General features: G+C 37.8%; 1 protein-coding gene across 1 annotated transcript in view; it reads right to left on the bottom strand.

The window, feature by feature from the left end:
- Positions 1-351: 351 nt before the first annotated feature.
- Positions 352-14,310, bottom strand: part of LOC124616419 (uncharacterized oxidoreductase YjmC-like) — an 84,040-nt gene continuing 70,081 nt past the window's right edge. Inside the window, exon 7 of the mRNA XM_047144726.1 lies at positions 352-374. Coding sequence (XP_047000682.1) covers positions 352-374 — 23 coding nt within the window. The remainder of the gene's footprint in view (positions 375-14,310) is intronic.

Consider the following 14,310-nt stretch of genomic DNA (forward strand, 5'->3'; position numbering starts at 1 on the left):
AAGTGACAGAAAGTTGGTGCACTCACTGTCAGGGGATTTCAAATTATACATATGTAACATTTCACATTTATAGCATTGTTTTCGGCTGAGAAAAAAAATGTAGTGCAATACTTTCTGGGCAACCCTCATAATAATATTAAGGGGGAGGAAGAAGACAAAGAGTTAAGGTCATGTATCTAAAAGGTGGTTAAGAGTGAGAAAATAATAAAGACTCTCTGTAATGGCATTTGTAGAAACCAGAATTGTGATGATAATTGGCAACTAATGAAAAGTTGCTTTGGTAAAAAGCAGTGTGAGAAAGTTGACAAATATTACAAAGAACACAAGGAATTATTACTTAGAGCAATTAATTTAGACATTGGAGATTGTGTTGGCTAGAACAATATGTTAACAAACTTATTATGCACACTCATGAACAATATGGACCCTTTGGTTCTAAGAAATATTTAAATGAATTACAAGAAAATGTATACTTTTACAATGTGCCAAAGAGTAAGAAAACAAATTTTGACTTGTGACAGATGCTAATGAGTGAAGGCAAGTTACAGAACTTTTCACGGTCAGATACAAAACACACTACCTGTGAATCCAAATAAATTTTTTTTATACTAATAAATTGTATACAACTTCAGGACAATATATATTCTTTGTATGTGATGCCCAATAGTAAGAACAGGCCTCCAGCTGTTGTAGAACTTCTTCACTTTAGTTTCCACCCAATAGTCATTCTTATCCAATTCTGTCAATCTTTTGGAAATATTTTCTTCTATCTCTACTGTCATTTTCAGTTGCTTAAAATTACTCAATTATACTGATATATCAAAAAATACAATGTTTTAATGCTGAACTAATGATAACATGGATTTATTGAGAGACACTTGTATTTCTGAGTGACATTTAGTGTTTTAAGTCATGAAGGTGGTGATGAACATTTACATTATTAACCACATTCGAAGATACTTAATAATACTGAACAATTTAGTACTTCTTTATGCTATGTGAAAAGTGAGGTAGTTGTATAGAATATGCTGTGTAATGGAATAGTAGTGCTACATACCTGTAATGATTTGACACTGTTGTTTAAATTAATGGGCCAAAAACATATTTATTATGAAGCTAGAAATTTTAAAAACAAGGCTACAGCAGATTCTTTGGGAGAAATGTAACCATTCAATACGAGAATCCATGGAGGATGAAATGATACTTTGAGCAAGGGATAATTAAGTGTTAGATTTTATTGTATGTATATATAAAAAAATTGTATTGTTATTATTATGATGCTGTTTGTTAACATCAGCTGTTCTGTGTTTATGGTGAAATTTTACCACAATTTTGATGTGTCTCCTGTACCTGAATCAAATGATTTAGATTATGTATGTTATGAGACAAATAAACCAAAATTCACACAAACATACACTACTGTAAATTTTCAAGATGGTTCAGGGAACCTATACTAATGAATAAACCACACAATCATACTGTATGATACTTCAAATTCTGAAGATGGTTCAGGGAACCTGTACTAATGAATAAATAGTATTTACTTGTAGTTATTTGTGCATCAGCTGAATGTATTTAACACATTTAATTGCATACATTTCAAATATTTTCTATAATTGCTGAATGACTATGCCTATTTTACTATAAACTCAGGATTATGGTGTTTAGAAATTTCACCTCACATATATTTCTGACATATTTGTCTATTAATTCAAGTACCTCCAATTCAGATACTAGGTTAGAATGTAAATTGTTGAGTCTTGTGTTAAGGAACCTCTTTGTGTGTTTTGATTCCAAAAGACATGTTGTAGAGCTAGTGGTGGTCAGTTATTGTGTGCTAATGTGCTACAGCACTCTGTAGATATAACATTAAAATTTGCCATTTCTCTTTTAATGTGATCCAGAAATTGCACTACAATTACCCCCATTTCCCTTCAAATGTGAGCTGAAATGATACTAAAATTGCACCATTTCTTTTCAAATGCAAGCCAGAATCGTGCTAATGTCAAGCTGTCAAACCAACAAGACAGAATTTCTGAAAAAAAAAATGAATAGAAAAAACAATTTGAAAGGTGCTGACATTTCAATATGTCAGGCATAGTTTTCTATTGCACAACCATAAAATCACTTGAGGATGTCCTAGAAGTCTGAACCTAGCAGTGAGCAAACAAAATTAATACAACAAAAGTGGAAAATGCCTCATTCTTGTATATAAAGAATCTTCTGTAGATGATCTACTAAAGAGGCCCTTTTCTACTAAGTCTTAGGAGAAAACAGTGAGATTTAAAGAGTCACACAGATCTTCTCCAAATCTCTACAATAGGTGCACATGGGACAACACTCACCAATTTGGCTCATACTATATTAACAGAATAAGATAAATGCCCTTTCAAGGTTCCTAGAATATATTGCGTGGTTGGGTCATGGAAAAAGGTAAAACACTCTGTAGATATTTATGCATAGAGGATGAGGAAAATTTGAGAGCACGTGTCAGACAGGTGCAGTAGCCAAGTGGTTAAGAGTATAAACTTCTGACTTGGTGGACTGAATCTGATTCACACCCATTACATACTCTTTTTCTTTTATTTTACTCCTCATAATTTTAAACAAATAATTATAAAATTTAAATTTACTTAAACAGTTCAATTTATAACCATACTATTAATATATTCAATAAAGTTACAATTACTACCCTTGCAAGTAAAAGTTCTCTAGAACACCAAACTGTAATATATTGTTGGAAATTTTCATGAGCCATCACTGTGAAGGGCAAACAAATGATGTCTCAGCATAATTGACGCTACTGATACTACATTACAGCAGAAGAACATTATGACAGACTGAAGGATGGACACTAGAATAAAAACCAGAAGGTAAGACATGATATATTGTAAAGCTTCTATAACATTCAGTTTTGATAATTTTTATAATTTGTTTTGTACAAAAAGAATTGCGTGGTTGGGTCATGGGAAAAAGTAAAACACTCTGTAGATATTTATAACTTGTTACATCATAGGACTAGTAGATTCCCATCCATAAATGCATGTGTGTGCAATTCTGGAGGGACGGGGAAGTTGTGTAATGCAATCAAGCCAATAATACAAAAATAAATGTTCAATACCAGCAGGTATCGACCTTTCCAGTTCAATAAGAATAATTTCGATATATGCACATTCATAAAAATGGGTTATGCCATACATATATATTTGTTTCCTCCACACTTAAATTAATTCTGAAGATTTCACCTGAATTTATGTAACTATATTTTATTAATTGTTTCAAAGTTGACCCACAGATTATCGAAAGTGTTATAAACTCTTTGGCCTCTACGTAGGATTGTGGTTGTTATTCATCGACAGGGAGGTAGAGAGACTTGGTGGGTATAGGTTTTGGAATGGACACACTTGGCGGAAGGGTTGTTGCAGATGGACTTGATACTGTCTTGTAGTACTGCTGAAGGCAGAAGTATTACACAGTGAGGTGGCAAAAGTCGCAGGATTGTGATATGTGCATATAGAGATGAAGGTAGCATCATGTATGCAAGGTATAAAAGGGCAGTGAATTGGCAGAGCTGTCATTTTTACTCAGGTAATTCATGTAAAAAGATTTCTGTCATGATTATGCCCCCACTATGGGAGTTAAAAGACTTTGAACATAGAGTGGTAGATGGAGCTAGATGCATGGGACATTCCATTTCAGAAATCATTAGCGAACTCAATTTAAGATCCACAGTGTCACGAGTGCACCAAGAATACCAAATTTCAGCCATTACCTCTCACCATGGACAACACAGTGGCCAACAGCCTTCCCTTAGTGACCAACACCATTGGGGTTTGCGTAGAGTTGTCAGTGCTAACAGACAAGCAACAATGCAAGAAACAACCATATAATTTAACGCAGGATGTATGACAAATGTGTCCACTAAGGACAGTGTGGTGAAATGTGGCATTAACGGGCTATGGCAGCAGCCTAACGGATATGAGTCTATTTGCTAACAGTACATCATCACCTGCAGTGCTCTTCCTGGACTCGTGACCATATTGGTTGGACTCTAGATGACTGTAAAACTATTGCCTAGTCTGATTAGCCCCAGTTTCAGTTGATAAGAGCTGCTGGTAGAGTCTGAGTGTGGTGCAGACCCCACAAAGACATGGAGCCAAGTTGTCAACCACGGATCGTGCAAGCTGGTCGTGGCTCCATAATGATGTGGGCTGTGTTTGCATAGAATGTACTGGGTCCTCTGGTCAAATCAAAACAATCATTGAATGGAAATGGTTATGTTCAGTTACTTAGAGGCCATCTGCAGCCATTCATAGATCTCTTGTTCCCAAACAACAATGTCATTTCACCAGGCCACAATTGTTCTTAATTAATTTGAAGAACCCTCTGGACAGTTCGTGTGAATGATTTGGTGAACAAGATCACCCAACATGAATCGCATTGAACGTTTAAGGGACATATTGAGAGTTCATTTCATGCACAACATCCTGCACCTGCAACACTTTTGCAGTAAAAATGGCATGTGACAACTGCCTCCCGTCGGGTACACTGCTCGCCTGGTGCAAGTCTTCCGATTTGACGCTATTTCAGTGACTTGCGCATCAATGGGGATGAAATGATGATGATGAGGACAACACAACACCCAGTCCCTGAGTGGAGAAAATCTCCGACCCAGCTGGGAATTGAACCCGGGCCCTTAGGATTGACAGTCTGTCACGCTGACCACTCAAGTACTGGGGGCAGACACTTTTGCAGTTATGGGCAGCTATAGAGGCAATATGTCTCAGTATTTCTGCAGGGGACTTCCAACAACTTGTAGAGTTCACACCACAAGGATCTGCTACACTATACCAAAGAAAAGGAGGACCAACATGATATTAGAAGATATTCCATGACTTTTGACACCTCAATGTATGTTATTAGTGCTGTGTGTGGAAATACTGAAGAATATTTCTATTTCAGAGTTCATAAATTGCTTTTATTGGAATAACCATTGGAAGTTACCTAAATAACAATCCCTTGACCACTCAATATTTCTAGGTACAAGGACGATTTGGAAATAGAAACATACTCCATGGAAGACAACGAAACCAATGAGAAACAAACAAGATATGTACTAATTTAGAACTGTAGATGTATTGTGGGACTCAATGCAAACCAACAACAAAGTAATGACCAACATTTTGTTTGAAGATAGATCATTGTACAGGAGACATTACAAAGGCAATGGTATACTGTACTCATACCAAGTGTTTTTTGTGGACACTATCATATCTCTATTTAATATATAAAAATAACAATTACCACAACAGTATAGCAATGAACTGATGGATATAAAAATAATACTTATGCCATTCAAAAATGTAGCTTAAAACTTGACAAATATGGAAATATTTCCACATTTTTGAAATTTATAGTCATGAAGGTGTTACACTTTGTATCACCACAGTAATCAAACATCATTATTACCAGCTGAAAAGTGCTCCTGTTGGAGCATAAAAAAGTGAACATGCTCCTCTTTAAGATGCTGACAGAAAAGTGGGGAACCAGCTGCACAATCCTCATTCTGCCCTCCTCACCAAAAATTATGGCATGGGAACATATTCACACTCTATGATTCTTGAGCCTTTTAGTCAGTCTCCCCTTTTAGTGAAGACTTCAGGCTCAATGTCTCCCTCTCACTGCCCACTGTCTATATGCAAGGTGTGTTCAAAAAGTGAGGTGACTTTATACTTTTTTGAAAAAAATATTTATTTATTCATCAGTTTTCATGTTGTCCCCTTCAAAGTAAATCCTCTCAGATACAATACAATTGCACCAATGCTTCTTCCAATCCTCAAAGCACTTCTCATACACACTTTCTGCTACAGCCTTGAGTACTTCCAGTAATGCAGTTTTTATTTCCTCAATGGTTGAAATCCTTCATCCTTTCATAGGTCCCTTCTGTTTTGGGAATGGGAAAGTTGCAGGTGGCCAAATAGAGTGCATGACTGTCGTGTTGTTTTGGGCCGAAAAACCTTTCACAAGCAGTGATGAAAGAACAGGTTCATTGTCGTGATGTAAAAGCCATGAATTGTCTTTCCACTATTCTGGACATTTTTTGTGTATTGCTTCTCACAGACAGTGCATAACATCAAATTAAGACACCTTATTGACCATATGACCTTGAATCAAAAATTCATGGTGCACTACGCCACAGTAATTGAAAAAAACAGTCAGCAAAACTTTGACATTTGACCAAACATAGCGTATTTTTTTCAGTTTTGGCTCTCCAGGATACTTCCATTGGGATGATTGAGCTTTGGTTTCAATTTCATAATCGTAAACCCATGTTTCATCACCAGTTATGATCTTTTTGAGTAAATCAGGACCATCATTGATGTCATTCAAGAGCTCCTGGTGCGATGATCAAGTGATGGTTCTTCTGATTAAAACTGACAAGTTTTGGAACAAACTTAGCTGACGCATGTATCATGCACATAACATCCAAAAAAACTGCATGACACAAGCTGACCAATATGCCAAAATTCTCAGAAACTTCTCTTAAGGTAATTCAATGATTTTTCCAAAAAAATTTTCTTCACAGCTTCGACATTATCACCTCTTGTTGATGTACTGTGGTGTTCAGAGCAAGGTTCATCATTGGCAGCTTCTTGACCATATTGGAAGAGCTTGTACCACTTCTAAACTTTTTTTTACTTAAAGCAGACTCACCATACGCCACTGTCAACATTTCAAGTGTTTTAGAGCACTTTATTCCATTCTTCACACAAAATTTGATGCAAATTCTTTGCTCAATTTTTTTATGATAATCGAAAATCACCAAGCACACTAAAACATATCTATCCTTTCTATCTGTCAAAAACAAACAAAGTGTGCTTTATACTTGAAACTGTGAACATGTGTTTGGGACATGTGTACCAACATAACAAAACAAAAAAAATCAATCATCAAATGTACATTGCCTGTGCTATTTGAAGTCACCTTACTTTTTGAACAGTCCTCACATGTGTCCTCCCTCATTGTCTCCTTTCTTTCACTTTGGCACTTTCTCCTGTCTGTCTCTCCCATTGTCATTGTCTTCATCCCTTTCTCTCATTTTAAATCCAATGTTGTTCAAATATGGTGGAAAGTGTAACCTGCGAGTGTGTTAGCTCTACAAATATAAACGTAAATTTAATGAAAAATCTATGACATATGTAAAAATCAGTGAATACTACAATCGTAAATGCATTGTGCGTGATATTATAACTCAATTGTCTGGAAATTTTGTCTAGAAATAGTGAACTACTGGCACATATTCGAAGTCAAATGAAATGGCTCATGAGTGTGATGTGCGCAATGTTCTACCACAGCCGAGTGTGATGTGCGCAATGTTCTACCACACGGAAATACAGCCATTGAAAGTGAAAGTATTCCATGTAACAAATGTGTAACAGATATTGAACATTTAACAGAGTGTATCATAAGCATGCAAACAGTGATTAACACTTTAAAGTTAACGAAACTTTGAAATGAAAATAACGAACTGTTAGGTTATCTGAAATCGAGTGCACCAACCAAAACAAAACCGACAAAAACTGTAAATAGTGAGAAAGAAAAGCAGCATGAATGGATCAGAAACAAAAATGCTACAGCGAAGGACTCAAGTGCTTGTTTTATGAAGTGCCCTGACAAAACCAAAAGCGTTAATACAAATGAAAATTGTAAAAAAAGCAATCGACCAGTGCACCAAAAAATGATACACAGTGATAACAAGAGACAGAACGTATTAATTCTTTCTGACAGTCATGGTCATAACTGTGCAAAAATTATGAACAGTTCTCAAAATCAAAAACACTACATCTCTTCTGTAATAAAACCTAACATACAATTAAAGGACGTTGTTTGTAACATAGACGGGAAGACGAAAGAATATACAAAAAATGACAGTGTCATCATTCTAGGTGGGACAAATGACATCCTAAAGAAATTTCAGGATTTCAAATGTGCCTTAACAGATTCTCTTCATAAGACAATCCACACAAAAGTTATCTTGTGCACAATTTCATACAGATATGATGTACCAAAACTGAACAACAGAATCTACGCTGCAACGAATTCTCAATGAGAACAGCAAAAAGTTATGAGCATGTAATGGTAGTGGACGTCAATACATTCTTCAGTAGAAGCAATTATACAAAGCATGGACTTCACTTGCGAATGGAAGGCAAAGAGAAATTATGTAGACATTTACAACTAGCAGTAGGTGCCGATCTGCAAATACCGGCTCTAACATACATACAATGTGGAGACCTTTCATCAAACACGACAGTGAAAACAAAAGAAAAATCAGCAGCAGAAATGGACTTATCCACCTCGATACTTATGAAAGATAAACGAGGAGGCGCAAAAAAGAACTGCACTACACCTTCATCACTCAAAGAAGACACAGCGAAACAAAACTACCATTGACTAAACCAGGCTGTGATACTGGAAAAAGCATCTAACCCAAAAAAAGCAGCAGAACCAAGTTCCACACCCAAAGATATTCAAGATACAACAAGAACTGGGCACTGGAACCCAGAAGCAGTACCTACAGGAGACCACTAAGGACATCAGCAGATCCAGTCTCAAAAGTATCACCAAGGATATCTAATTTTACATGTATCAGTGAACACCAACAATCAACTACTACCACCCTAGCAACAGGAGGAAGTTCAGCAATTCCAGTGAGAAGAAACGTTAAGGCGACCATATCAACTACAAGATTTTTTATTCCCAAAAAGCCTCAAGACCAAATTAGGATAACTAGTACACCTATCTTAGAAGCTAGATTAAGGAAAGGAAAACCTACATTTCTAGCATTTGTAGACTTAGAGAAAGTGTTTGATAATGTTGACTGAAATACTCTCTTTCAAATTCTGAAGGTGGTAGGGGTAAAATACAGGGAGCGAAAGGCATTTACAATTTGTACAAAAAAAAGATGGCAGTTATATGAGTCGAGGGGCATGAAAGGGAAGCAGTGGTTGGGAAGGGACTGAGACAGGGTTGTAGCCTCTCCCCGATGCTATTCAATCTGTATATTGAGCAAGCAGTAAAGGAAACAAATGAAAAGTTCAGAGTAGGTATTAAAATCCATGGAGAAGAAATAAAAACTTTGAGGTTTGCGATGACATTGTAATTCTGTCAGAGACAGCAAAGGACTTGGAAGAGCAGTTGAACGGAATGGACAGTATCTTGAAAGGAGGGTATAAGATGAACATCAACAAAAGCAAAACGAGGATAATGGAATGTAGTCGAGTTAAGTCGGGTGATGCTGAGGGAATTAGATTAGGAAATGAGACACTTAATGTAGTAAAAGAGTTTTGCTATTTGGGGAGCAAAATAACTGATGATGGTCGAAGTAGAGAGGATATAAAATGTAGACTGGCAATGGCAAGGAAAGTCTTTCTGAAGAAGAGAAATTTGTTAACATCGAGTATAGATTTAAGTGTCAGGAAGTCGTTTCTGAAAGTATTTGTACGGAGTGTAGCCATGTATGGGAGTGAAGCATGGACAATAAATAGTTTAGACAAGAAGAGAATAGAAGCTTTCAAAATGTGGTGCTACAGAAGAATGCTGAAGATTAGATGGGTAGATCACATAACTAATGAGGAGGTATTGAACAGAATTGGGGAGAAGAGGAGTTTGTGGCACAACTTGACTAGAAGAAGGGATCAGTTGGTAGGACATGTTCTGAGGCATCAAGGGATCACGAATTTGGTACTGGAGGGCAGCGTGGAGGGTAAAAATCGTAGAAGGAGACCAAGAGATGAATACACTAAGCAGATTCAGAAGATCCCTCGATGCCTCAGAACATGTTCTACCAACAGATCCCTTCTTCTGGTCAAGTTGTGCCACAAATTCCTCCCCAATTCTATTCAGTACCTCATCATTAGTTATGTGATCTACCCATCTAATCTTCAGCATTACTCTGTAGCACCACATTTCGAAAGCTTCTATTCTCTTCTTATCTAAACTAATTATCATCCATGTTTCACTTCCATACATGGCTACACTCCATACAAATACTTTCAGAAATGACTTCCTGACACTTAAATCTATACTCGATGTTAACAAATATCTCTTCTTCAGAAACGCTTCCTTGCCATTGCCAGTCTACATTTTATATCCTCTCTACTTCGACCATCATCAGTTATTTTGCTCCCTAAATAGCAGAACTGCTTTGCTACTTTAAGTGTCTCATTTCCTAATCTAATACCCTCAGCATCACCCGACTTAATTTTGCTTTTGTTGATGTTCATCTTATACCCTCCTTTCAAGACACTGGCCATTCCGTTCAACTGCTCTTCCAAGTCCTTTGCTGTCTCTGACAGAATTACAATGTCATCGGCGAACCTCAAAGTTTTCATTTCTTCTCCATGGATTTTAATACCTACTCTGAACTTTTCTTTTGTTTCATTTACTGCTTGCTCAATATAAAGATTGAATAGCATCAGGGACAGGCTACAACCCTGTCTCAGTCCCTTCCCAACCACTGCTTCCCTTTCCGAGTCCCTCGACTCTTATAACTGCCATCTGGTTTCTGTACAAATTGTAAATAGCCTTTCGCTCCCTGTATTTTACCCCTACCACCTTCAGAATTTGAAAGGGAGTATTCCAGTCAATGTTGTCAAAAGCTTTCTCTAAGTCTACAAATGCTACAAATGTCGTTTTCTCTTTCCTTAATCTAGCTTCGAAGATAAGTCGTAGGGTCAGTATTGCCTCACGTATTCCAATATTTCTACGGAATCCAAACTGATCTTCCCCGAGGTCGGCTTCTACCTCTTTTTCCATTCGTCTGTAAAGAATTCACGTTAGTATTTTGCAGCTGTGACTTATTAAACTGATAGTTTGGTAATTTTCACATCTGTCAACACCTGCTTTCTTTGGGATTGGAGATATTATATTCTTCTTGAAGTCTGAGGGAATTTTGCCTGTCTCATACATCTTGCTCACAAGATGGTAGATTTTTGCCAGGACTGCCTCTCTGAAAGCCGTCAGTAGTTCTAATGGAATGTTGTCTACTCCCGTGGCCTTGTTTCGACTTAGATCTTTCAGTGCTCTGTCAAACTCTTCACGCAGTATCTTATCTCCCATTTCATCTTCATCTACATCCTCTTCCATTTCCATAATATTGTCCTCAAGAACGTCACCCCTGTATAGACCCTCTACATACTCCTTCCTCCCCCCGTGAACCATGGACCTTGCCGTTGGTGGGGAGGCTTGCGTGCCTCAGCGATACAGATGGCCGTACCGTAGGTACAACCACAACAGAGGGGTATCTGTTGAGATGCCAGACAAACATGTGGTTCCTGAAGAGGGGCAGCAGCCTTTTCAGTAGTTGCAGGGGCAACAGTCTGGATGATTGACTGATCTGGCCTTGTACCGTTAACCAAAACAGCCTTGCTGTGCTGGTACTGCGAACGGCTGAAAGCAAGGGGAAACTACAGCTGTAATTTTTCCCAAGGAGATGCAGCTTTACTGTATGATTAAATGATGATGGCGTCCTCTTGGGTAAAATATTCCGGAGGTAAAATAGTCCCCCATTCAGATCTCCGGGCGGGGACTACTCAAGAGGGTGTCGTTATTAAGAGAAAGAAAACTGGCATTCTATGGATCGGAGCATGGAATGTCAGATCCCTTAATCGGGCAGGTAGGTTAGAAAATTTAAAAAGGGAAATGGATAGGTTACAGTTAGATATAGTGGGAATTAGTGAAGTTCGGTGGCAGGAGGAACAAGACTTTTGGTCAGGTGAATACAGGGTTATAAATACAAAATCAAATAGGGGTAATGCAGGAGTAGGTTTAATAATGAATAAAAAAATAAGAGTGTGGGTTAGCTACTATGAACAGCATAGTGATCGCATTATTGTGGCCAAGACAGAAATGAAGCCCACGCCTACTACAGTAGTACAAGTTTATATGCCAACTAGCTCTGCAGATGATGAAGAAATTGATGAAATGTATGACAAGATAAAAGAAATTATTCAGGTAGTGAAGGGAGACGAAAATTTAATAGTCATGGGTGACTGGAATTCATCAGTAGGAAAAGGGAGAGAAGGAAACATAGTAGGTGAATATGGATTGGGGGGAAGAAATGAAAGCGGAAGCCGCCTTGTAGAATTTTGCACAGAGCATAACTTAATCATAGCTAACACTTGGTTCAAGAATCATGAAAGAAGGTTGTATACCTGGAAGAATCCTGGAGATACTAAAAGGTATCAGATAGATTAAATAATGGTAAGACAGAGATTTAGGAACCAGGTTTTAAATTGTAAGACATTTCCAGGGGCAGATGTGGATTCTGATCACAATCTATTGGTTATGAACTGCAGATTGAAACTGAAGAAACTGCAAAAAGGCGGGAATTTAAGGAGGTGGGACCTGGATAAACTGAAAGAACCAGAGGTTGTACAGAGTTTCAGGGAAAGCATAAGGAAAAAATTGACAGGAATGGGGCAAAGAAGTACAGTAGAAGAAGAATGGGTAGCTCTGAGGGATGAAGTAGTGAAGGCAGCAGAGGATCAAGTAGGTAAAAAGACGAGGGCTATTAGAAATCCTTGGGTAACAGAAGAAATATTGAATTTAATTGATGAAAGGAGAAAATATAAAAATGCAGTAAATGAAGCAGGCAAAAAGGAATAGAAATGTCTCAAAAATGAGATCGACAGGAAGCGCAAAATGGCTAAGCAGGGATGGCTAAAGGACAAATGTAAGGATGTAGAGGCTTATCTCACTAGGGGTAAGATAGATACTGCCTACAGGAAAATTAAAGAGACCTTTGGAGAGAAGAGAACCACTTGTATGAATATCAAGAGCTCAGATGGCAACCCAGTTCTAAGCAAAGAAGGGAAGGCAGAAAGGTGGAAGGAGTATATAGAGGGTTTATACAAGGGCGATGTACTTGAGGACAATATTATGGAAATGGAAGAGGATGTAGATGAAGATGAAACGGGAGATAAGATACTGCGTGAAGAGTTTGACAGAGCACTGAAAGACCTGAGTCGAAACAAGGCCCCGGGAGTAGACAACATTCCATTAGAACTACTGATGGCCTTGGGAGAGCCAGTCATGACAAAACTCTACCATCTGGTGAGCAAGATGTATGAGACAGGCGAAATACCCACAGACTTCAAGAAGAATATAATAATTCCAATCCCAAAGAAAGCAGGTGTTGACAGATGTGAAAATTACCGAACTATCAGTTTAATAAGTCACAGCTGCAAAATACTAACGCGAATTCTTTACAGACGAATGGAAAAACTGGTAGAAGCGGACCTCGGGGAAGATCAGTTTGGATTCCGTAGAAATGTTGGAACACGTGAGGCAATACTAACCTTACGACTTATCTTAGAAGAAAGATTAAGAAAAGGCAAACCTACGTTTCTAGCATTTGTAGACTTAGAGAAAGCTTTTGACAACGTTAACTGGAATACTCTCTTTCAAATTCTGAAGGTGGCAGGGGTAAAATACAGGGAGCGAAAGGCTATTTACAATTTGTACAGAAACCAGATGGCAGTTATAAGAGTCGAGGGGCATGAAATGGAAGCAGTGGTTGGGAAAGGAGTGAGACAGGGTTGTAGTCTCTCCCCGATGTTATTCAATCTGTATATTGCGCAAGCAGTAAAGGAAACAAAAGAAAAATTTGGAGTAGGTATTAAAATCCATGGAGAAGAAATAAAAACTTTGAGGTTCGCCGATGACATTGTAATTCTGTCAGAGACAGCAAAGGACTTGGAAGAGCAGTTGAACGGAATGGGCAGTGTCTTGAAAGGGGGATATAAGATGAACATCAACAACGAGGATAATGGAATGTAGTCAAATTAAATCGGGTGATGCTGAGGGGATTAGATTAGGAAATGAGACACTTAAACTAGTAAAGGAGTTTTGCTATTTAGGGAGTAAAATAACTGATGATGGTCAAAGTAGAGAGGATATAAAATGTAGACTGGCAGTGGCAAGGAAATCATTTCTGAAGGAGAGAAATTTGTTAACACCGAGTATAGATTTAAGTGTCAGGAAGTCGTTTCTGAAAGTATTTGTATGGAGTGTAGCCATGTATGGAAGTGAAACATGGACGATAACCAGTTTGGACAGGAAGAGAATAGAAGCTTTCGAAATGTGGTGCTACAGAAGAATGCTTCAGATAAGGTGGGTAGATCACCTAAGTAATGAGAAGGTATTGAATAGGTTTGGGGAGAAGAGAAGTTTGCGGCACAACTTGACTAGAAGAAGGGATCGGTTGGTAGGACATGTTTTGAGGCATCAAGGGATCACAAATTTAGC

Source organism: Schistocerca americana, chromosome 5, assembly GCF_021461395.2.
Source record: "Schistocerca americana isolate TAMUIC-IGC-003095 chromosome 5, iqSchAmer2.1, whole genome shotgun sequence".
Classification (NCBI taxonomy): domain Eukaryota; kingdom Metazoa; phylum Arthropoda; class Insecta; order Orthoptera; family Acrididae; genus Schistocerca; species Schistocerca americana.